The sequence below is a fragment of the Carcharodon carcharias genome, chromosome 1, assembly GCF_017639515.1.
Source record: "Carcharodon carcharias isolate sCarCar2 chromosome 1, sCarCar2.pri, whole genome shotgun sequence".
NCBI classification, from domain to species: domain Eukaryota; kingdom Metazoa; phylum Chordata; class Chondrichthyes; order Lamniformes; family Lamnidae; genus Carcharodon; species Carcharodon carcharias.
This window is the reverse complement of record NC_054467.1, coordinates 151,796,346-151,822,614: the sequence shown is the minus strand read 5'-3', so window position 1 is coordinate 151,822,614 and position 26,269 is coordinate 151,796,346. Positions and strand designations below refer to the sequence as shown.

At 42.5% G+C, this 26,269-nt stretch overlaps 1 protein-coding gene across 3 annotated transcripts in view; it reads left to right on the top strand.

The window, feature by feature from the left end:
- lnx1 (ligand of numb-protein X 1) overlaps positions 1–26,269 on the top strand; it is a 277,592-nt gene that overhangs the window by 244,774 nt on the left and 6,549 nt on the right. For all 3 annotated transcript variants that reach the window (XM_041200613.1, XM_041200624.1, XM_041200633.1), the window contains one exon: positions 23,456–23,614. In XM_041200613.1, the coding sequence (XP_041056547.1) occupies positions 23,456–23,614 (159 nt within the window). The remainder of the gene's footprint in view (positions 1–23,455; positions 23,615–26,269) is intronic.

Sequence of the window (26,269 nt, the reverse complement as noted above, 5' to 3'; positions counted from 1 at the left end):
CTTAAATGTGTTCCAATCCATCCATCTGTAGCTGGTCTCTGACAGGACATGTCATATGGTACATAGTGGAGCCTGCTATCCTGGCAGATGTCATGATGCATATATGATTCCACTTTTATTTGCAGGACCACACAAATCTAGTCTATCCACCAGAAGCTATGACTACATACAGTATTTTAGGATCCCAGGGCAAAAGATGAAGAATGATACAAGAGAACAAGTAATGCTACCAGGTCCTTGGCTGAGCATACCATCATCGTCCTTACGCAATGGTTCAGGTGTATGGAAGGATTTGAATAAAGCACTCCAGTACAGCCTGGAAAAAGTATCCAAAATTATAGCATGTGACAGAGTAGTAAACATTAACCTGTATGATTAAAATGCTTCTTTATACACTACTTTGAGGGGCCTTGCTATGAAGCAAACTGTGAGATACAGTATCATTAAATGACACAAGATTACCCTAACAGCCAATGACATGGCAGTCAGTAATAGGGCACCTTTAATTAACTACTTAATCAAGCTAAAGTAGGGCAGTTGTTTCCATGTGTTTAATATCCAGGCCAAATAAAGCATTAACCATCTTGTCCTCCATCTTGTAACTCGGACCTGAATTTTACATGATCGGCAGGCCTGGAAGCAGATGCAAAAAGCTCATAACAAAAAGTCCCCAGATATATATTTTCTATTTTAAATCCTAACGGAGATTTCATCCCACCTTTGGATGATGTTTCACCAAAAATGTAAAGCCTGCCTGGCCAATTGGCATGTTCCGCCAACCATAAGGTTGGACAGGCCACGAAAAATCACTGACAATTGGGAAGTTAATGAGCTTAATTGCCTGCATAATTGTTGGTTGGTGCTCTTCCGACTTTTGCGCATGCCTGCCGAGTGAAATATTGCACGAGTGCAAGATGACATCAAGATATTCGCTCGACGTCGCTAGTGTGATTTCACGCCCATTGGGGTTGGGTGAGCACCCACCCGTGGAACATAAAATTCTGGCCATGATCCGTGAATGAAGTTGGCTGCATGGAATTTCTGCATTGATGTTGTGAATTGCCAAAGTTATAGTGAGTGATCAATGAACCTATAGATACATTTCTCATCACCTACCCTTAATCTGCCACACAACAGAACCATTTTCATGCAATTATCCCATTTTTATGGACCCTAACTGGTGCATGGTTCTGATGCATTCAGTGTTTCTCCCCTTTGTCACTGTGCATGGAGGGTGTCACTGCCATTTGTGAAACAGGCTACCCAGAAGGAATAAACAGTAGACACTGAGAAATAAGAATAGTGGTCCAAACTGGTCTTGTATACCTTAAAATGGAATACCATTTCCCAAACTGGGAAATAAGAGGACTGGTCCGAACTGTTTTTTTCTTCTGGGTAGATGGAGCAGAGGTCTGTTCCTGACTGTCATTGTCCATACAGGTGTATTTTACCTTTCTTCATTTTTGGGACAGAAAAACATTGACTTTCAACTCTGAGGGGAAGTGACCACTTTAACTGCCTTGAGCTGCCTTCTGTACTTTTTGAAGCGTAGTCACTGTTGTAATGTAGGAAATGCAGCAGCCAACTTGCATACAGCAAACCCCCACAAACACAAATGTGATAATGACCAGATAATCTGTTTTTTGTGATAGTGATTGAGGAATATACATTGGCCAGAACACCAGTGATAACTTCTACAAAATAGTACCATGGGATTTTTGAAATCTACCCAAGAAGGCTAATAGGGCCTCAGTTTAATTTCTCACCTAAAGGACAGTACCTCTGACTAAAGTGCTCCTTCAGTACTGCACTGGATTATCAGCCTTGATTTTGGGTTTAAGACTTGGCATGAGATTTGAACCCAGAAGCATGTAATTCAGAAGCAAGAATTCTACGAACTTAGCCACAGCTGGCACAATTATTGCCCCTTTATCAAGTCCAAAATACCGATCACCAACTTATACTGTCCAATGAAAAATTCCAAACAGTTTGTTTGCTATGCAGTAGCACCATAAAATGATACAGCACAGAAGGAGACCATTCAGCCTATCATTCCTGTGCAGGAAACTGACAATTAATTCATTGTTGAAATTCATTCATTTCCGTAGTTTACAAAACCAAAACAATATTTTTCCATACCAGAGGGAAACAAAGGGCAGAATTTTTACCTCGTCAGGTGTGGTAGGCAGGGCCATGAGCGGCCGCAAAACCAATTAATGGCCAACTAACGTGAATTGCGCGCTGAAATGCTCAGCGCTGACTGGGTGTGGGGGGGAGGAGATTGAGCATGGAAGTCAGCGCAGGCATGGAGGAGCACGCGGTGAAAGCCCCCTGAAGGCAGAGAGCTGCCTCAGGGAGCCGAAGATTTCTAACATTCAGAAATAAAGATTTTAAAATTAAGATAAATGTGTCCCCTCGTGTGACTGTCACATGAGCAAGGACATGTTAAAAATAAGATTTAAAGTTTTTAATTTAATTTTAAAAATAAAATAAAAATTTAAATACTTTAAAATAAAAAGATTGGATGGGCAGGGAAAAATTCAGTATAATTAATTTATTAATGGGCTAAACAGCCCTCTTAATTGTCGGCGGGCATGCTGCCGACTTCTGCGCACGCCCACTGACCGAAATATCGTGCAAGTGTGCGATGAAATTGAGACACTCGTCCGACGTCATTGCGCGCCAATTCACGCTCATGCGTGTCGGGCGCACGTCCCTACACCGAGCTGAAAATCCAGCCCAAAAGCTTTGGGACTAAAGAAGCTCAGCATTGCTGATAAAATAGCAGAGCAGGCTTGATGGGCCAGATGGCTTGCTCCTGCTCCTAATTCATATATTCGCAAGAGCTGTATATTTTCAATTCTGTCCCAAAAGATTTATGTCCTTTTCCTATGAAACTACTTAAATCACTTTTTATGAAAGTTTAAGCATTAGATTGGCAAGTAGTCAAAACTCACGACCTGTTCACCGCCTCAGCTCATCTTCAATTGCTATCCTTGTCCATGCTTCTATTACCGCTACATTTAACTATTCCAATGCTGTCCTGGCCAGTCTCCCACCTTGTATCCCTGTAAACTTGAGCTCCTCCAAAACTCTCCTGTCACATTAAGTTACTCCACCCACCACTTCTGTGCTCTCTGACCTGCATTATCTTCCATCCCTGTTTTTTAACTCGCCCTGTGCCCTCTCCCTTCCTCTATAACTTCCTCTAGCTTTACAACCTTCTGAGATCTCTGGCTTCTTACATTTCTGGCCTCTTGCAAGTTCCTGATTTACTTCACTTAACTATTGGCAGCTATGCCATTAGGTGACTAGAACCTAAGCTCTGGAATTTCCTCCCTAAATCTCTCTACCTCTCTCCTCCTCTATTCACCCTTTAAGCCACTCCTTAAAATCCAGCACGTTGATAAGCCTTTGGTCCTAATATCTCCATCTGTGGCTGGGCGTTAGATTGTTACATTTGATCACTTCAGTGAAGCACTTTGGAACGTTCTATTATAGTAAAACCATTATTAAATTGTTGTTTGACGCACTATTAGGCTGCATTTAACATCTGAGGATTGCATTCCTAGAACTGCCCGTAGTAGTTAAATTGGGAAGAAAATTTGTATGACCCTGCTCCAAGTCCAGCAGTACATTGCACCCTGACATATTTGCAGAGAAGAAAAAGCAGCCATAAAGGGTTTCAGTGGGAAAATGTGAGGGTTATTCACTTTGGTAGAAGGAACAGATGTGTGGAGTATTTCCTAAATGGTAAGAGATTAGAAAGTGTAGATGTACAAAGGGAGCTGGGTGTCCTTGTCCATAAGTCGCGAAAAGCCAACATGCAGGTGCAGCTGGCAATTAGGAAGGCTAATGGAACGTTGGCCTTTATCACAGGAGGATTTGAGTACAGTAGTAGTGAAGTCTTGCTTCAATTGTATAGGAGCGTGGTTAGACCGCACCTGGAGTACTGTGTACAGTTTTGGTCCCCTTACCTCAGAAAGGATATTATTGCCATAGATGGAATGCAATGAAGGTTCACCAGACTTGTTCCGGGGATGGCGGGACTGTCTTATGAAGAGAGATTGGGGAAACTGGGCCTGGATTCTCTAATGCTTCAAAGAATGAGAGGTGATCTCATTGAAACCTACAAAATACTTAAAGGAATAGACAGGGTAGATGCAGTTAAGATATTTCCCCTGATTGGGGAGCCTAGAGCCAGGGGACAATTTCAAAATAAGGGGGAAGCCACTTAGGACTGAGATGAGGAGAAATGTGTTTACTCAGAGGATTGTGAATCTTTGGAATTCTCTACCCCAAGGGCTGTGGAAGCTCGGTCATTGAGTATGCTTAAGGTAGAGAGTGATAGATTTCTGATTAACAATAACGTAAAAAGGTTATGGGGATAGTGTGGGTGAAAGACATTGAAGTGTTCGATCAGCTATGATTGTATTGAATGTCAGAGCAGGATCAACCGGCTAAATGACCTTCTCCTGTTCCTATGTTCCTAAGGACAAACTTCAATTGAATGACCAATTAAATAAAATATATCTAGTGAAATTGTAAAAAATTACATTGCTCAATACTGGGGAAGGAAAGAAAACTTTTAAACTGACAATAAATATATCATGAATGAGTATCCATGAAAAATAAACTTAAACCTAGCAAAAATGCCTTTATTGCCCATCCCAGTGGTCGTGAGATGGTGGTGGCAATTCTCCTTCAACTGCTGCAGTCCTTGTACTGATGGTGTTAGGTGGGAAGTTGCTGGATATTGACCCAATGATGATGAAGAAAGGTAATATATATCTAAATCATGATAGTGTGTGACTTGGGGTCCTGGTGTCCAACAGAATTGCTGCTCTTGTCCTTCATGGAGCAGTCACAGGGGAAGGAACTTTACAGTTGGGTCAGGATGTGATTTCCCCCATCACAGGTTATACAAGCTCTGACCTGTTCTTGTAGGAGCCATCCTTGGCCAGAAGTGCTGAGTGGATGATCCATCTCAGCCTTCTCTGGAGGTCCCCAGTATCACTGATGCCAGTCTTCAGCCAATTCAATTTGTTCTGCATGGTATCAAGAATTGGCTGAAGCACTGGATACAGCAAAAGCTTTGGGCCCTGACAATATTCTGGCAATACTACGGAAGACTTGTGCTCCAGAACTTGCTGCGTCCCTAACCAAGCTGTTCCAGTACAGCTACAATACTGGCATTTACCCAGCTATGTGGAAAATTGCCTAAGTGTATCCAGTACAGGATGATAAGCTGTTGACTTAATTTGTTTTATTTCCAAACTGTTCATTACTTCCTTAAACAGCTGTAACATGAAATTTGAACCCTAATCTGATTGTATTTCTTTAAGTAAACCATATCTTGTAAAAAAATTAGTCAGTTCTTCCACATTCTTCTTTGTTGTAATATTTCTCAAAGAACTGCTTCAGGAAACCTTGTAGACACATCTATTATTGTCAGTAAGTACTGATTTCCACTTTTAGTCTTAGGGAGGGGTCCTACACAATCAATCAAGACCCTAGTAAAAGGTTCTTCAAATGCTGGAATTAGAATTAAAAGTGTTGACTTAATAACTGCTTGTGGTTTCCCTATCATGTGACATATGTGACACGTTCTACAGAATTTGATTACATCCCTATGCAATCCGGGCTAATGAAAATGTTTTTGCACTGTTCCTTGTGTCTTTCTAATTCTTAAATGTCCCCCCATTGGAAGTTCAAGAACTATCCTCAGAGTCTCATTTCTATATCCAAATGGTATTACAATCTGATGCACCTCCCTCCAGTTTTCATTTGCTGAAGCATGATAAGGCCACCATTTTCTCATTCAAACAATATCCTTAAGGTAATAACATTCTGGAATACACTTTGCCTCTGTTTCTGAGTAAGCTGTCTGATATAACTGTGTTAATTGCGAATCCATTTATCTGCAACTCCCCTAACTGCCTTGAGTTAAATGCCTCAGTTGAATTGTTCTTTCCTCCTGAACAACGTTATCTAACAAAGTGCCAGCTACTCAGACTTCCACACCTTCTCTCTGCCTTTGAACTTCCTGTTCTTCTTATTTCAACCTATGAGCCTGTGATCTTGTTATCACACAATCTGGAAACAATCCAGGATGCTCTCTCTGTAACACTTCTGTTGAAAACACTTCTACAGACTGCTCAACTACCATAGGCATCACCCACACCTGTGACCCAGCTATATCATTACCCAAAATAAATTGAACTCCTGAAATGGGCAATTTTTCCACTACTCCAACAATCACTTTGCCTGTTGTCACTTGCTCCTTAAATTTACCTTCCATAATGGAATAGGTTTAGCATCTCCATGAACCCCACTTATTATCACCTGCACCTGCAATGCTTCCTCTGAACAACAAATGTCACTATCCCACAACATTAAGGATTGACTAGCCTCTGTGTCTCTTAAAATTTTAACATCTTTACCTACCCCACCCTGTAGACATAGACAGACTTCCTCTTCACATACAAAATCTTTAAACATTTCTGCAACCTGCTCCTCAGAACTCCCTTGGGTTAATTGTGAACACATTCCCACTTCTTTACGTATCACTGATTCTTTCTGTTTTACCTGCACACAAACCATTGGTTTTTCCTGTGCCTGAACCTCAGAACCTACAGTTCTTTTACTTCCAGAACTTTTCTGAACCCCAATAATCCCAACAGATTTTCCCTGAAATTTCCAACACACTGACTTTGTGTGTCCAACTTTATTACAATGAAAACACCTCAATTTTTGAATGTCAATTCTACCCTCAGCACCTTCCTTTTCAGTCTAAAAAAACATCCTGCGAATTTCCACCTACTCCTCTTCCCTGACTGTCCACTTTCCTTTCACCTTCCCACTTTCTATCCTTCTCTGATTTAAAAGGATGATGGCAAAAAGCTTTAGCTCTATGAACTAACTCATAATCATCAGCTATCTCTGCTGCTTGTCTTACCATTTCAACCTTCTGTTCCTCCACATGAGTTCTCACTACCGAAGGAATTGAATCTTTAAATTCTTCCTAAAAAATTACCCCTCTAAGAGCTGCATATGTCATCTCTATCTTTAATGCCCATATCCACCAGACAAAATTACTTTGTTTTACTCTTTCAAACTCAATATAAGTTTGCCCAGACTGTTTTCTCATATTACTAAATTTTTGCCTCTATGCCTCAGGAACCAACTCATATGCACTCAAAATAGCCTTTTTCTAATCACATCATAGTTCACCGACATTTCTTCTGACTGTGAAGCATAAACATCATGTGCTCTACCCACCAACCTGGATTGTAACAACAACGTTGGAGTTTATTATAAAGGATGTAATAGCAGAGCATTTAGAAATGCATAATATAATCAAGCAGAGTCAGCATGCTTCATGAAGGGGAAATCATGCCGGACAAATTTCTTAGAATTCTTTGAGGAGGTAACAAGTAGGATAGATAAAGGGGAGCCAGTAGATGTAACATATTTGGATTTCCAAAAGGCGTTCGATAAGGTACCACACAAAGGCTACTTAATAAGATAAGAACCCATGGTGTTGGAGGTGGTATATTAGCATGGATAGAGGACTAGATAACTAATAGAAGACCGAGAGTTAGGATACAGGGGGGCATTTTCAGGATGGTCAATCTGTAACGAGTGGAGTGTCACAGGGATCAGTGCTGGGGCCACAATTATTTACAATATATATTAACTTGGATGAGGGAAAAGGATGTACTATCACCAAGTTTGCGGATGACACAAAAATAGGTGGGAAGGCAAGTGGTGCGGATGATACAAGGAGTCTACAGAGGGATATAGACAGGTTAAGTAAGTGGGCAAAAACGTGGCAGATGGAATATAATGTGGGAAAGTGCACTTTGGCAGAAAGAATAGAGGAGAAAGACTGATTTTCAACACAGAGGGATTTGAGGGTCCTTGTACATGAATCCCAAAAGCTAGCACACAAGTTCAGCAGGTAATAGGTAAGGCAAATGGAATGTTGGCCTTTATTTCAAAGGGAATGGAGTAAAAATATAGGGAAATTTTGCTAAAACTATACAAGGCGCTATTTAGACCACACCTAGAATACTGTGAACAGTTTTGGTCCCTTATCATAGGAAAGATATACTGGCATTGGAAGGTGTCCAGAGAAGGTTCACTAGGTTGACCCTGGCTATGAAGGGATTTTCTTATGAGAAGAGGTTGAGTAGGTTGGGCCTGTACTCAATGGAGTTTAAAAGAATGAGAGGTGACCTTATTGAGACATATAAGATTCTTATATGGGCAGATGCTGAGAGGTTGTTTCCCCTTGTGGGAGGATCTAGGACCAGAGGGCATAATCTCAGAGTAAGGGGGCGCCCATTTAAAACAGAGATGAGGAGGAATTTTTTCTCTGAGGGTAGTGAATCTGTGCAATTCTTTACCACAGAAGGCTGTAGAGGCTGGGTCATTACGTATATTCATGGCTGAGGTAGACAGATTTTTAATCAGTAAGGAAATCAAGGGTTATGGGGAAAAGGCAGGAAAGCGGAGTTGTGGGTTAACAGATCAGCCATGATCTCATGATCTCATTGAATGGCAGAGCAGACTCGATGGGCCGAATGGCCTAATTCTGCTCCTACGTCTTATGGTCTTAAGATCTTATGTCCAGTTTTCCTGTGGCATTTCACCTGTTAAGTTATCTTCTCAAATGAAATAAAGAATGCTTCCACATCTCCTTCCTCAAACTTTGGAAGAGCTGGTATAAATTTAAACATCTCTCACTGGGTTCTGATGTGGAAATAAGTCCTTCCTTACCTCCTGGTGTCTCTTTTTTTAACTGCCAGCATTTTAAGCTGGAGTTCTCTCTCTTTTTCTCTTTCCTGCCCATCTAACCTAGCCATTTCTAACTCCATTTGAAATGCTCTCTTCTTTTTTCTGCAGCCTCTGGCTCAATTTTTTTCATTAGCAACTGAATTTGAGCCCATTCCAATGAACCACCCCTTGGAGAATTCAATCGCTCAGGTGTTCCTTCCAATTTCAAATAATGTGCTGTACTTTTAATTATGTCTGATTTCCTTACCCCTGCAGGTAACCCTAATTGTAACTTATCTGCCAATTCCATTAACTTAGCTTTATTTACCTTTAGTAAACCAACCAAAGTTATAACTTCAACTCCCAGAGAAGTCTTAGTAACTGCCAAATCCATATTGCAGTCTCACCACTTTAAAAAAAACCTCATGCCAACTCCTGAATTCAAAGTCCTTCTCGTACTCATAACCTTAAGATTCATCAGCTCCAATCCAATCAAGGAATTTCAAATATATCCCACAAAGACCCTCCAATTTTGTTGTGGCACAGCAGATGGTAAATGCTAAGCTGTTCAAATCCCAGAGGGAAACTTGAAACAACTGCAGCAACTATTTTACGATTTGGATTTATTTTGGGATACGTGCCTTGAATTCAGTAGTAATAAGACCACCGAGTCTTATAGGTTTCTTACAAAACTAAATTAAACCTTTATTAAATAAAAAAATTATTTTAAGCACATACATAGGTTTACAAATTACTACTATCATAACTTCTAAATCCCCTAGTTAATCTGACTCCCAGTTACACTTCCATTATGGCAATAGTAAAACACGTAGAATTAAACACACCCAGGGAAAGCACAGAGAATGGAGTTCAAAGTGAGTTTTTCTCAGCTTCAGTTCCTTGTAGACAGCAGATTGAGGCTTAGATGATGGAGGCTTTTCACATTTGTGTTAGATCTTAGAATGCCTGCCATTACACACAGCCTTCTCTCCTTTATACATATTTTCACCTTTAAATGCAAATTCCCATTGCTTCACTATGTCTTTGGACTTATCCACTCTAATTATAAAAATCAATCGCAGTATTAATTTTACCAGTAATCTTTGGGGAAGTGGGCAGAATTTTCTGAGCCCGCTGGCGGCGGGCGTGATAGGTGGTGTGCGTGGAAAATATGGCAGGAGCCACTTCACGACAGCATGAAGGCAGGTCACAATCTTCCGCTCAGCCACCAACAGTGGGCCGCGTTTCCTGCCATCGGTCAGCAGGGGCAAATTGTAATACGTCAGCATAAAATTAAAAGACCATCCCACCAAGCTCTTGGAACCATGCTGTATCATCCGTCCATGTCGGCGGGAAAACGCGCCAATGTGTTTCACAGCAGCACCCAGGCAACATGCACTTGGCAGCCTTCACTTTGGGGGAACTGAGGTGAGTGCGCAGCAGCGTTCTCCACAGCTCGCCTGTTGTTTACAGATCTCAGGGGCACCAGTGGGGTGGGGGAAACTGACGCCTGGCCCCACAGGCGACTGTTGAGGGGTGGGGGTGTCTGGGGATAAGTGCTGGCCAGCCTCAGAGGCAACTGCTGAGGGGTGGGGGTACAGTCAAGTGCTGCCCTGGCGCTGCATCCTGCGCACAGGCAGTCAAGGTGGGGGGGCAGGGTAAATGAGGGAAACGGCCACACATTAGGGACACCTGTATAAACTGACCATGCCTCTGCAACTGAGACAGATCAGGAGCAGCCACAGTGATATGGTTGGGACAAGCTCCTAGCCTGCCCACCCGTGCAAACAGCATGGAGGCACCAAAGGGCCACCAAGCACTCCAAACCTCCCCCCCATCCCCACCCCCCCCAACCCCACGGCACAGACTTCGAGTCCGCCACCACTTTATTTGACCGCGGAGCAGTTGGACTGCACACGTTGTGCAATCTCCTCGCCAACGCTGGCGTGTAGTAGTCACTGCTGGAGGTGCTCACAGCCCCTTGTAATCTCAACATCCCAGTTTCGACCAGTGTCCGCCATGTCACAGGTTGACAGGGCAGCCATGCAGCGCACTCATCTCTGGCCATCCAAGGAGTGACCAGCACTCTCCAGGAAGCATTAAGGGGCGATCACACAGGGCCAGAAAAGGTGCTAAGTACAGCCATGATAACCACGTCTCTCTCTTTTCTGTTGCAGGGGGACCACGTCAGGATCATGGATCCTGGTGACCTAGCTGTATGCCTGATGGCCTGTAGAGACCGTAGAAGACAGAGGAGAGAGTGACTGAGGCTCCTGGCTGCGCAAAGGCAGGAGCAGAAACCTCATGAAGAAGGGGCAGCAGGGGCTGGTCAGCACCGAGTGACACCCAGGGTCTATAGACGCCGTTTGCCATTCCTGCAGATGAATGAGAGCCAGTGTCGCCAATGACTGCACATGTCTAGGGACCTGGTGACCCACATCTGCCACTTGCTGCAGGATTGGCACCAAGGGGACATGGAGGGCATTCACTGCCAGTGGCTGTGAAAGTGACCGTGGCGCTTAATTTCTATGCCAGTGGCTCCTTTCAGGGCTCCACAGGTGACCTCTGTGGGATTTCACAATCAGCCACCCACAAATGCATCCATGAGGTCACGGATGCCATCTTCTACATGGCACACAACTTTGTGTATTTCACCCGGGACCAGGACAGCCAGGGCGCAAGAGCCATTGTATTCGCCCTGATCTCAGGATTCCCACAGGTGTAGGGTGCAAGTGACTGCACTCACGTGGTGCTCAGGTCTTCATCGCTACACTCAGTGGACTTCATCAACCGGAAGGGCTTCCATTCACTGAAAGTGCAGCGGGTATGCGACCACCAGAAACACATCTTGAAGGTATGTGCACAGTTTCCAAGGAGTGTGCACGACGCCTATATCCTGAGTCGTTCGCAGATCCCTGCAGTCTTCCAGGGTCCACAGAGGTTGCAGGTTTGGCTCCTTGGGAAAAGGGCTATCTGCAGAGGCTGTGGCTGTTGACATCCGTGCAGTGGAGTGCAGCAGAGCGATGCTATAATGAGGCTCATGCAGCAGCTCATAACTTGGTGGAGCAGAACATCAGGATGCTGAAGGTGAGGTTCCATTGCCTGGACTGGTCTGGTGGAGCCTGCAATACAGTCCACAGAGGGTGTCACGCATCCTTATCGTCTGCTGTGCCCTTTACAACCTGGCGCTGCAACAGGGTGAGGAGCTGGCTGAGGAGGAGATGGAGGAGCTGGAGGTCTCCTTGGATGAGGAGGACGCTGATGGGGATGAGGGTGAGGGGGTCCTCGGTGGTGATGATGACGGGGATGAGGCTCTCGCACTGGCTAGATGAGGCAGGTGCACTCGGGAGGCCCTCATAACTGCCAGATTTTGGAGGATGATGACAACATTCAGTGAGGTGATCCTGTAGATCCTCACATCGCAGTTGTGAACGTTTGACTCCAGTCTGGCTTACCTCAGTGCCAATACCCTCTGAGAGAATGCTCCTGTCATGGAGATGCAGTGGAGGGCCTAACAGTCGCTCAATCACAGGAGTATGATGACAACATGCAGTAAGGACACTCCATAGATCTTCACAAGGTCTCTGAGAATGTCTGACTCCTGTCTGGCCAAGGACAGCTTGCTTGCGCTCCATGATCAGGGCCATCTCAGATACACAGCCATGAAACTTTAGATGCATCTGATGCTGTGTCCGCCTTCAGCACCTCAGCTCTTCAGGAGCTGGTGCACAGTATCATTGGTCACAGATGCTGGTGTGATGGGGGCCAGCCCCACCTTAAAGGTGCTAAGAGCACACAGAGCGTATGAGAGAACTCTGTGGCGCCTGCCCACTACATTCTGGCAGCAATGACCAGCACCGCCGAGGTGCAGGTATTAGTGATGTTTCCAGGGAGTGTGAGGCTGGACCATCACTGTGGTCTGCAGGCCGCACAGAGCACAGGGAAGAGGCCCTGGACTGAGACACCTGCCTTTTATCTTGTGCAGAAAGGTTTCACGTCTGAGTGACAAGCACACTGCTCATCAAAACAAGGAATCATAGGCAAGGAGACATTCTTGGGAGTTTATTGACAATAATGAACAGTATGTACAAGTGATTAACACCCTTGCCCTGGTTGTGCAACTATAGTAGTATTGTCACTGACTAATATTCCAGAGACCCAGGGTCCGTGCTGTGGATCAGAAAGTGCGATGTGCTCACCAGATTGTGGTCCAGAGGCTACTCTAAAGCTGGGTCCCACTGAGGTGTGTGTCTCTGTGCTGGTGGAGGGTGTGGGTGAGCACAGTGACGGGACTTCAGGGGGGTTGCCTTCAGATTCCACTTTGGCGGTTTCTTCGGAGCTTGCTTGGAGGCTCTGGGTCGTGGACTCTGTCTGCTGCTCCCCAGATGTGCCTGCAAAAGCAAGGGGAGATAATTAGTGCATGGCAGTGGCCTGTGAAACAGGACACATCATTCACAACATGGTTGTCTGATGGATGTTGCACTGCTGGATTCTCACTTGGTTGAGCAGCGCCAACCTCACTGTCAGCACAGGACCAGTCCCGGTCATCGCCGGCCAGCTGGATGGCTGTTTTCAAATTCTGTGAGAACTTTGAATTCTGCATCCCTCCACATGTTTGCAACCTTTCCCTCCTGATGTGAGCCAGTTTGTCCTACATGGATAGAGATGGGGAGAGTGTATTAGGATGTCTGCCAGGCCAGATGATAAGTATGCCTGGCCTGTGTGTGTGGTGAGTGGTCCTGTGGATGGGCTGAGGACAATGACGGTGTGTGTGAGTGAATAGTGAAGTTCCTTGAACTGGCAGTTAGTGAGGGTCCTGTGGGTATGTGATGGGTTTGTGAGCATGTAAGTTGGGATTCATGAAAAGAGTGACTTAACCTGGTGGAACGGAGGAGATCATTTATCCTTTTGCGGCACTGGGTGGCTGTCCTCTTCTGAAAGGCGTTGGCGCTGACCATCACTGCCATCACCTCTCAAGCCAGGTTGGTGACATTGCTACCCATCCTTTGGCCAGAGCAGGGGTAGAGCACAAAACAAAAACAGAAATACCTGGAAAAACTCAGCAGGTCTGGCAGTATCAGTGGAGAAGAACAAAGTTGACGTTTTGAGTCCTCATGACCCTTCCACAGAACTAAGTAAAAATAGGAGAGGGGTGAAATATAAGCTGGTTTAAGGTGGGGGGAGAAGTGGGGTGGGGGGGTAGTTGTAGGGACAAGCAAGCAGTGATAGGAGCACAAAACCAAAAGATGTCACAGACAAAAGAACAAAGAGGTGTTGAAGGTGGTGATATTATCTAAAAGAATGTGCTAATTAAGAATGGATAGCAGGACACGCAAGGTACAGATAGGTCTAGTGGGGGTGGGGTGAAATAAGACTAAAAGGGCATAAAAGGTATAGATTTAAAAATAATGGAAATAGGTGGGAAAAGAAAAATCTATATAAATTATTGGAAAAAACAAAAGGGACGGGGAAGAAATGGAAAGGGGGTGGGGATGGAGGAGGGAGTTCAAGATCTAAAGTTGTTGAACTTAATATTCAGTCCGGAAGGCTGTAAAGTGCCTAGTCGGAAGATAAGGTATTGTTCATCTTCCGACTAGGCACTTTACAGCCTTCTGGACTGAATATTGAGTTCAACAACTTTAGATCTTGAACTCCCTCCTCCATCCCCTCCCCCTTTCCATTTCTTCCCCCTCCCTTTTGTTTTTTCCAATAATTTATATAGATTTTTCTTTTCCTACCTATTTCCATTATTTTTAAATCTATACCTTTTATGCCCTTTTAGTCTTATTTCACTCCACCCCCACTAGACCTATCTGTACCTTGCGTGTCCTGCTATCCATTCTTAATTAGCACATTCTTTTAGATAATATCACCACCTTCAACACCTCTTTGTTCTTTTGTCTGTGACATCTTTTGGTTATGTGCTCCTATCACTGCTTGCTTGTCCCTACAACCACACCCCCACTCCACTTCTCCCCCCACCTTAAACCAGCTTATATTTCACCCCTCTCCTATTTTTACTTAGTTCTGTTGAAGGGTCATGAGGACTCAAAACGTCAACTTTGTTCTTCTCCGCCGATGCTGCCAGACCTGCTGAGTTTTTCCAGGTATTTCTGTTTTTGTTTTGGATTTCCAGCATCCGCAGTTTTTTGTTTTTATCGGGGTTAAAGCACATCCTGTCGGGCCTCCAAGGCATCCAACAGTCACTTGAAGGACCCATCATTGAAGCGGGGGTGGGGGGGGGGAGTGGGGTGGCTGCAGTCTTTTTGCCTTTGCTGGTCACGTCTCCCAGGCAGTGGTGGTGAGCTAGTGGAGATAAGCGCTTTGATGGTAGCTGCCTTTTAAAGATGGCGGCCGGCATGATACAATAGGGTGGTGATGGTGAGCGGACAAATGAGAGACCACCCGCCATGGAAACAGCGTGTTTCAAGGGAGTGAATATATCATGAGGCGGGCTCAGAAAGATACAGCATGAAAAGCCACCATTTTCATCAGTTGGTAGGACTCCATTTTACTCATCTGCTACCGCACTTAGTGCAATTCTGAGAAAATTCAGCCTACTGTTCCTTAACTTCTTCCGGCTAAGTTAATATTTCACCCCCTCTTTTGAATTCAAGCTACTCTGGTTTATTTAAAAATGCAAATGTTCCCTTTCCACCTCATATTCTAAAACTTCACACAAGTCTACCTATTTAGCATTTCAAACCTCGCTTCTCTTCTTACATCAAAGCCTCCAGACCAGCTGTCTTTAATTCAACTAAGTCCCACACATACACAAACCCATAGACACAGACCCCACTATTATTCAACTTTACCTAAATTCCAATAACATTATGAAAATTATTATATCTTCCTGACAGTAGGGAAGTGGTGGAAAGATTTCCAGGATGATTATCAGTCCATTGAACCACATCATGAACACTCCTTCCAGGCTCCACAAGTCCTGGTGAGGGACTTAAACCCAGAGCTTCAGGCCCAGAGGTAGGGATGTTATCACTGTGCCACAAGACCTCATACGCTGCATGATAAAAATGTTGGATGCAGTTCTGTCCTATTTCTATATTGTGATCAGCTGCAAATTTCTCCTACGCCAGGGCCGTTTATCTTAGAAAAGTGGGTTTCTGGTTTTGCTTTAATTTTTCAGTAATTGTTGAGAGGCAGATATTGAGAAGGATTGTCCTCTCGATCTTAAATCTCACACTCAGCCATTTTTGTAGTAGTTAAGCACTAAGTTTTCAGCTGTAGGCTCATTCATAAACCACATGTAAATTAGACAGTAGTTATTTCCAGGTAGTGAAGTGTTATATCTAACAACTGGAATGCACAGTTGTGTCCCTTGGGTATTTCAAATTTTGTCCAACATTATTATTGTTTATATAGTACTTTACAACAGTCATAAAGAATGTTGTTTAAAAAGCATGTCGAACATTTACAGTTTAAATATTAGCTCAGTTGGGATTGGCTTTGTTGAGCTGATCATGTACGATGCAGGAATGTAAGCATCGCAGTTAGCCACAGAACTCTTGCTGACAGCTGTCAGAGAATGGACTGGTGTGAATTAGTATTTGAGAAACTTTTAAGAACTTGCCTAATTCAACATCAGTTAAAAATACAGAAAGGTTTCACTGGTCTAAACTGACACTAGTATGACACTACATTGCATGTAGGAGTAAATGCCTAAACGCCTATTTATAATAGGAACATAGAATAGTGCAGCATGGAAGGAGGCCACTTGGTTCATAGGAGCAATCCGTTTAGTTCCACTCTCCTGCTGTTTCCCCATATCCCTGCAATTGTTTTGCCTTCAAATATTTATCCAATTTCCTTTCAAAGGCTACTATTGAATCTGTATCTACCACCCTATCTGGCTGTGATCTCAAACATACGAACATACAGGCAAAGAGCAGGAGGTGATGGCATAGTGGCATTGTTGCCAGACTAGTAATCCAGAGACCCAGGGTAATGCTTTGAGGACCTGGGTTTGAATCCCACCATGACAGATGATGGAATTTGAATTCAATAATATCTGGAATTAAAAGTCTAATGGTGACCATAAAACTATTGTCAATGTTGTAAAAACCCATCTGGTTCACTAATGTAGAGATGGAAATCTGGGCTACATGTGACTCCAGACCAAGGTTGTTGATTCTTAAATGCCCCTGAACAAGGGCAGTTAGGGATGGGCAATAAATGCTGGCCTAACCTAGCCAGTGACACCCACATCCCATGAACAAATAAAAAAAGGTGAGTCTGCACTATTTTTTAAGATCATGGCTAATCTGATAGTAGCCTGAAATCTGCATCCCACCTACATCTCAAATCCTAATCACTCGTTGCGTAAAGATGTTTTAACTCATATTTCTCTGTTTTTTTTTGTCAATTACCTTACATCTATGTTATTGACCCTTCAGCCACAGGAAACAGTTTCTCTTTATTTAATATATATAACCCCTTCTTGATTTTAAACATTGCCAACAAAACTCCTCTTTGCCATCTTTGCTTGAAGGAGAACAAGGACAGCACCTTCAACAGTACCTTGCAAACACATGACTTCTATTGCCTAGAAGGACAAGAGCAGCAGGTGCATGGGAACACCACCATCTCCAAGTTCCCCCCAAGCCATAACCACCCTGACTTGGAAATATTTCACCATTCCTTCACTGTCACTGTGTCAAAATCCTGGAACTCCCTCCCTATCAGCACTGTAGGTGTACCTGCACAATGTGGGCTGCAGCAGTTCAAGAAGGCAACTCACCACCACCTTCTCAAGGGCAATTAGGGATGGGAAATAAATGCTGGCCTAGTCAACGATGCCCAAAACTCATAAAAGAATTTTAAAATTGGTCAGCTTCTCTAGTCTTTCCACATAACTGTAGCCCTCATTGCTGGAATAATTTTAGTCAATCCCTTGCATATCCTCTTTAAAGTCTTTACATTCCTCCTAAAGAATTGGACACAATACTCCAGCTGAGGGTGAGTTAGTGTTTTACACAGGTTAGCATGACTTCCTAGCTTTTGTACGCTATGCACTGGGTCTTACAGGCCACCCACAGGTGGGAAAGCAGGCAGGTGGAGCTGTAAAATAGGGCACTGTGCCATTGGTGCAATGTCCACCACCTGCAATTTTACGAGCGATGGGGGAGGCATTGGGTGGACCCATGACCAATTGAGACCTTAAGTGAGCAATTAATGCCCACTCAAGGGCCTGATCCTGCCACTACACAGATTTAACAGGTGGTGGGAAAGGCCACTGCCCAATGTGTGGCCTGACAGATTTATCCCTGTGGGCTGCTGGCCAGTGAAACGTTGTCAGGGCCCCTGGTGCCAATTGGAAACCCTTGCCACAGTTTTCTCTCCACAAGTCTACCTACCCTCACTGTCCTGTCCAACGTTGCTCCCCCAACCGTCTCATTGGAGCCTGCCAGCCTGGCTCCAGTGAGATCCCACATTACGGGCGTTAGTGGTTGCTCTTCTCCCAGATCTCCTGCAGTACCAGCAGTACCGATGTCACCGCCGGTACTGCAGAGCAGTACCTCTGATTGGCCAGTAATTCTATGGCATGGGATTTCCTCTGAGAAAGAGGCGGAGATTATATTTCATAACAATTAAAAGCCCGTTGGCCAAAAAATTAAAGTGTGGAAAGCTGGCCGAGTGGAGACAGACTCACCCCCAACATTTACACTAGGGTGTGGAGAGCCCTCCGATAGTATAAAATCCAACCTTGTGTCTCTGTTTTTAAAGATAGGATCCATGTGCTTTGCTAACCAGTCCTATCATCTTCAAAGATTTGCGCGGTAAATAAAGCAACCCCTAGTCTTTCATGTTCTCACAGTCCTTTAAAATCATACTATTCAATATGCATGGTTTCTCCTTATTCTTCCTACCAAAATATATCAACTCTTTTTTTTTTGCATTGAATTTCATGTGCCATGTGTCCACTCATGCTGCCAGCCATGCCATCTGCAAATTTCAAAATTATGCCTTGTACCTTCAAGTCATGAATATCCATTAAAATAACTCCACTGTATACTTCTCTCCAGTTCAAAAAACAGCCAATCACCAGAACTCTCAGTTTTCTATCCCTGGGCCAATTTTGTATCCATGCAGATGCTAGCCCTTTTATCCCTTCAATTTTGGTAACAAACCTAAATGTGGTACTTTATGAAATATCTTTTGAAAGTCCATATACAGAGCATCAACTGCATAACCCTCATCCACTTTCTCTATTAGCTCATCAATAAACTCAATCCACTTAGTTCATCACAATTTATCCGTAACAAATCAATCCTCTCCTTTATTAGTCCATGTGGCCATTAGTTTTTTTCTAAGATTATCATTTTTAAAAGCTTCCCCACCACTGGTTTTAAACTGACTGGCCTGCAATTGCCAGGTTTATCCTTATCCCCTTTTTTGAACAAGGGTACAACATTTGTAATTCTCCAGTCCTTTGGCACACCCCTGTATCTAAGGAGGATTGGAAAGTTGTGGCCAGCACCTCCACAATCTCTACCCTACATCCTAAGCATTCCATCTGGATTGGGTGACTTATCTACCTTTAAGTACTGCTAGCTTTCCTAGTAGCTCCCCTTTTATTATTTTTACTTTATCCCATTTCCTGACAACCTCCTTGTTAACTGTAGCTTTGACAAAGTCCTCTTCCTTTTCCTCATTTATTGCCTTCTGCCTCCACCAATAGAACTCCATTGTGGACCTCTGACAGCTCTATAAGTGTTGTTGATATGTCTACAGGCCACCTTTGGAGGCCCTTTTATTTTAGCCACATTAACCTCAAATAAAATCTAATGCCTAGTCCATATTGATTTAGAAACATAGAAAATAGGAGCAGAAGTAGGTCATTTGGCCCTTGAGCCCTCTCCGCCATTCAATATGATCATGGCTGATCCTCTATCTCAACGCTGTACTCCCGCACTCTCCCCACACCTCTTGATGCCTTTAGAGTCCATAAATCTATTTATTTCCATCTTAAATATATTCAGTGACTTGACCTCCACAGCCTTCCTTCTGTGATAGAGAATTCCATAGGTTCACCACCCTCTGTGTGAAGAAGTTTCTCCTCATTTCAGTCCTAAATGGTTTACCCCATATCCTAAGACTGTGACCCCTTGTTCCACATCCCCCCAGCCAGAGGAAATATCCCAGCATCCAGTCTGTCCATCCCTGTCAGAATTTTATATGAAAATCATACTAAAATGAAAGTTACTGTCCATTGGAGATCCTATCCAAAAGCTCAGTTTGGGACTAGTTGATGCTTTGGCAAAAGCAACACTATCTTGTGACTAACTTTCACCAGAAATGTGTTTGAGGTTTCTGACTGACTTTTAGTGGAAAGCATAAATTTGCATCATGGCTCCAGAACTCTGGAAATATGTCTAGCCTAACTTGTGACTTTATTTAAGTTAAAGGTTTGAAGGATAAGCCATCATCAGGAATATTCTAAGCAACTAAATGAGACAGGGTTTGAGCCCATTAAATAGTTTTAAAACCAGTTCACCCTCCTTGGTGTTTCACACAAACAGTAAAGACCTGGGACTGGTTTTGTCCTCCCACACTGAACAAACCCACATTCTGTGGCCAAAAATGAAGATGGGGCAGATCGTAAATTCAAATTTCCTATCCATACCTGCTGGTCATCATTTTGATCAGTGCAGGAAATGTGGTAGGGGTGACCCAACCTGCACTCAAAGTGATATTGGGCTCAAGCTTTAAAATGTTTACCTCAATTTTGAATTTCCCTAAGTTTGCGATCTTCAGCGAGGCAGGTGTGTTCCTGAGGGTTGTGTGAAACACAACAGGTCAGTCAGTTTGTGAGCATTGGGGGAAGCCTATTGTGGCACAGAAACCTTTTGACATTTAAGTTTAAAATGTGTCACCAACCTCAAATGCCAGAATTAGGTGCTATATGATAAATTGTTTTTAAAGCTGTTATTGATCATAGGGATCTGTCCTTAACAGGTAAGTAACCAATAAATTTACAGCAAAGTGTTCAGATGCATTAAAGTACATTCTCCAGTGGATGAAGTGTTGTTCTGCATTCAACAGTATTGAGAATCAGATATTGATGTGTCAGCTGGACCCTGTGCTTTCAATTTTATATTGATTTAAAGATCATACATCTGTTGAATCTTTGAAGTAACTGAACAGATGGCTAACTTCCTTGATTGAAAGTCAATCTATTGAGTTTTCTGCTCAGGCAACATCAAAGGCATTGTATTGCACTCTGGAGGACTTGTTTATATGGTTGTGGAATGGAATCTCATAATGAATGCTTGGCTGAGCTCCAAGTTCCACTAATGGATTTAGCTCAACAGGTGTTGTTTACACATCTGTGAAGGGGACAGTGAACTTTGTTTGATTGACAGATGTATGAGCACTAAAAAATAGTTTTTTTGTGGAGTTTGAATAGCTGTGTGTTTAATTCACAGTTGAGCTCATGAATTCTGTCCATAGTGGATACTGTGAGTGGGCATGGAGGATGCATGAGGGGGACATGGGAGGTAAGAAGACATGGAGGGTGCATGGGGTTGGGTGGGATGTGAGGGATGAAGGCCTGGAGACTTTTCAGTCATCCACAGGACTGGGCTGATTTCCCAGTGAATGGAGGCAGACCTTCTAACCTGGCGGCCTTGGCATCTGCCTGTCTCCATTCCCACCTTGGGCCTGCTTCAAGAGGCAATGATTCCAAATCCAACCCATCCACGACTTATCGGTGGGGAGAGGGGTGGGGCGGTGGATATATTATTTGTGCTCAGAACCCGGAAATGTGATGTTGGGAAATGGTCCGACTCATGATTCCTAAATCTATCATGAAAATCCAGCCCATGTATAGCCTTCAGGTGAAGCAGTACCTTGAGATAATTGGAGCAGAGGAAGTAGATACAATTTAGTCAGCATCTTAAAGGTATACATACATGTTTAATAAAATACTTTGGTTTTATATTTAGTTAAAAATAGCAAAACACGCACAATTTAGAAAGCAGGAATAGAGTTAGTTAGATAATAGGTGTATCTCTGTTGCAGGCTGAGATACTGAGACATAAACATCAGACCATCACTGGCTGGAGGGTATAGTTGCAGTGTGACAATTTTACCTTGGCAATTTCCATCATGAATATGACAGAGGAATTCATAATGGGGAAAGTTGACACAAAACACATGCCCCCATTAAGATGTTTCAGGATTTGTTGACCTTTTTTCCACAGGAAGGACTTGGAAAAAATTTCACTTTTGACGGATTGAGCTAAGCATTATAGACAGGAGAGGGTTTAATTTAAATGTTTAATTTAGACATTGATGGAGAGAGAAGGGAGAAGCAAAGGAGAGAGTAGAGGAAGCAGCAAAGCAGGTGGGAGAAGTTGCAGAGAGTGGGCGTGAGTGGCGGAGAGAGTATGCATGAGTGGTGGAAGGAATGTGAATGAGTGACGGAGAGAGTGGGAGTGAACGGCGAAGGGATGTGGACAACTGAGGCAGGAGGAAGCAGCAAAATGAGCTGGACAAAGCAGCAAAGGGACTGGGAGGGATAGGCTAGTGGTAGCAGTGAAGGAAGGGTGGGTTGGGTCAAAAGGAACTTGGGGAGGGATGGGGGAGGGCAGTGAAGGGAGTGGGGTGAAGTAGGAAGTGGGAGAAAGGGGCGAAGGTATGGAGGGAGCGGGGAACAGGAAGTGGCAGAATGGATATCGGGGAGTAGGAAGTGGTGGAATGAATGGCAGTGGAGAGTGAGAACAATGTTGTGTGTTCTTTTCCATCTTTGTTAGATCTGCGCCATCTTTGCAGGCAGCTGCCTGGTATATCACTGGTGTTGACAATGATATGTGGGGAGTGCTCCCTCTGCACTTGTGGTCTCAACAACTACAGCCAACAATTAGTTAGCCTGCCTCAGAAATTGATAAATATTTCAAACCATCTGTTTTCAGCAGGCTTTCTACCTGTGAACAAAAAGACATAGAACATCAGAAGTGAGGTCCAATAACGGCTGCAAAGTCAGTCAGGTTTTAAAACAGGAAGCTGTGATGGGCAATCTTCGTCCATGCTCCAAAAGAGAGTGCAGATCAGTCAGGAGTGTTTTAAACCACTAAGATAAACTACTGATGTGCAGAAGAGTGATGTATTAATTACTTATATTATTATGTCAAGACAAATTGTACTCAATTAAGTGAGTCTGTTCACAATGGATGCGCTGTATGTTAACTTTCTGCTTCTTAAAGCAGTTTTAATGGTTTATATCAAGTAAATTTGTGGTTGCTTCAATAAAGATTGAAGCACATGTACAAGACATGGATATCTACTTCTGATCACAAGGTGATTCTACTGTTACAACATTAGATTATGTCATCACATAATTAAATATGGTCTCATCCCAAATGCGAGATGCTCAGGTCCCTTGCATTTACCACCATTATACTCAAGAGAGTGTCTAAGGTAAAACCTCAAAACATGTAGCAAAGACTTATAACAAACATAATTATTCAAAAATTACTTTTCCATTTAAATAGAAAACCTTGTAATTGTTACCATGTTTATAGTACAAGTTATTAGAATTAAGTTGTTAATGGATTCAATTGGTTGCACTTGGGAACTACTTTGTTGCCTACATGAAGAACAATACTAGTGAGCAAGGAATTGGTGTTACATTTAATTTCATTTTGTGCTATTCTAGGTACCTTTATTGGTGTAAGGACATTGGACTGAGGAGAAATACGTCTGGGAGTCTGGGATTCAGCATTGTAGGTGGATATGAGGAAAACCATGGGAGCCAACCGTTTTTCATAAAGTCCATTGTTGATGGAATGCCAGCTTACAATGATGGAAGACTGAGGTATTAAAATAGGTGTTATTTCTTGTTACACTGTTAACAGTTGCTTGTGAAGCATAGTTCCTAATTGTAACTCATATTTAGAAAAAATTTGAAACTCTGACACTATTTTGAATTTGAACTTCTTGAAATTGATTTTCTTGCCTTTACTAGAGTGCTGTCAGTTAAGGAAGTATAAAATATAACATAGGTCTTAAAAATCAGTATGGATTCATTGAAGGACGAAAGCTTAATTATGTGAACAATTACAAAGCAGAGTTACTCAGGAAAATAAACAAACTATATACCTGGCAATAATGCAATTAGTATTCAATTTTACAAAAGTTTGACCTTACTACTTTATATTATTACAACTTTTAACTTCTAAAACTTTGCATCCTTTAAGTCTAAAGATAAAATCTTGGGGACTGGGTGATGAGACTGACAGTTGTTAGGGTTCTGGAAAGTTTCAACTCAATTCAGTGGATGTGAATAAAACTGCCCATAATTCAATGTGAAATGACACTAAATATTGTGTCTCAGTAATCCAGAGAAACCATAAAACCATCTTGTTTGGAAATGATAACATCTCACTGAGTACAACAGGAAGTGCTCTTATAAAGGTTGGGACTGAGGCACAGTGCATATGGGGAAAAGGAGGAATAGCTTTACCCTAAATCTGACCCATACAATACCTGACATGGGACACTTAATTGTGATATATGGGGTAAGAAGCTGGAAAATATCCTATTTCCAGCATTGACATTCCTCGCCCCAAGAGCATTGAGTTCATCAATCTAATGTAGACATTTTAGTGCAGTACTATATACACAAGATAGCAAAACAACATTAAGAATCAAGTGTATAAGACATTAAATCTATCCCTCATGCTGTATAAACGCATAGGATTTTGTTAAATTATCAAATATGCTCAGATTTGTTTCCTATTTAAAAAGATAGTTATGAAGAACCCAAACTATGTTTCTCCATCCATGGGGAGAATCGATATACCATTCTGGAGAGAGAGAACAATCAGCTAATTTGAGAATATGATGAATTAAAATAACAGAATTATAAATAACGAATGTGAAAATCACATCAAGATTTATACTGGTCATAATGCTGAATTGGTGTCTAAAAAGTTGCCAATGTTGTCTTATAAAGAGGGATTTAGCAATGAAATAGTACAAATAGCCTCTATTACATCTATTTGAATCAAGGTACACATCACAAATATGGTTGATTTAAAATAGTCCACATATATCTTTGGTAGAAAAGTATTTTACTTGCATACTTATGAATGAATGAACTTGCATATATAGGACCTCACTTCATCCTCAGCATTAGCACTTTTGCTTATAGCTAATTATTACTTTAGCGAATTCACTGCTGTTATGTAGATAAATGTCACAGCAGTTTACAATCAGAAAGGTCTCACAAACAAAATGGGTATGTGTACAAATACATTTTTTTGGATGTGATAAATATTGGTCAGGGCACTTGCTCATAGTTCAAGAATGTAAAGGAATCTTTTACTTTCCGAGACAGTTTTAAAGTGTTGTCCAAAGCCATTCTGGCAATGGTGCACTGCACTGAAGGTTTTGCCTAGATTACAGGTTTATGTCTATAGTGAGGATTGAACTTTCAACCTTCTGATTCAAAGGCAAAAGCACTACTAAGACAAGCTAACATATCATTAATTGTGGAAATTAAGAGTGCTACAACTGAAGCTAGATTAATGTTCTTATATTTCCTATAATGACCTATAGAACAACAAGCTGTTAATTTTTAAAAATATTTTTATCCCAGAAACACAATGCAGAACGACTGAGGTAAACATCAAACATGTCTCCTGTAGAACAGCCAAATCAGATAGTGCCTTTAGCTTTGAACTTTTTGTTAAATTTTCCCTGATGTCATCCTGGTTACTAATGCCCTCTAACCTTTGTTCCTCTCACTATCCCTCTCCTTATTTTTACCCAAAATGCCATTCTGCTCCAAAGCCTTGACACTTCCCTTGCTGTTTTTGAATTTACCTCATCTTGAATCCTCCCAACTCCTCCCCCAGACTCCAATTTTAATTTAAAGTCCTATCTACAGCCCCAGTTCTTTGATTCGCCAGGAAACTGGTTTTGCCTGGATAAAGTGGAGCCCACCTCAATGGAACAACTTTCTCTTTCCTCAGTGGTGCCAGTGGCCCAGGAAGCAAAACCCCTCAGTCCCACATCGCTCCTTCAACCATGCATTTAATTTTCTAGCCTGCTTATCCCTATGTCAATTGGTGCATGACTCAGGTAACAATCTAGAGATTATTACTTTGGAGGTTCTGCTTTTTAATTTGGATCCTAACTCCTCAAGTTCTCTCAGTTGAACATATTTCCTTTTCCTACCTATATTTATATACCACATTGGTAAGCTGCCAAACAGAGAAGGCCAAGGCTGAAGAAATACAAAGCAACAACTGGTTATGAGGCCATGGATAGAATTATTTAAAATTGGTTAACATGCACCGAAACTTTTAAATGTCTTATGCTATTTTATGTTAATTTTGCTAATTGTGCCTTTTTGAGGGTGCAATTTCTCCAGCATACAGCCATTTATGATTTCCTCATTGTAGTTACAGCTTTACTATTCTCTACCATGATTTCTCAATAAGTAAAATGGTATGCTGTAACCCAA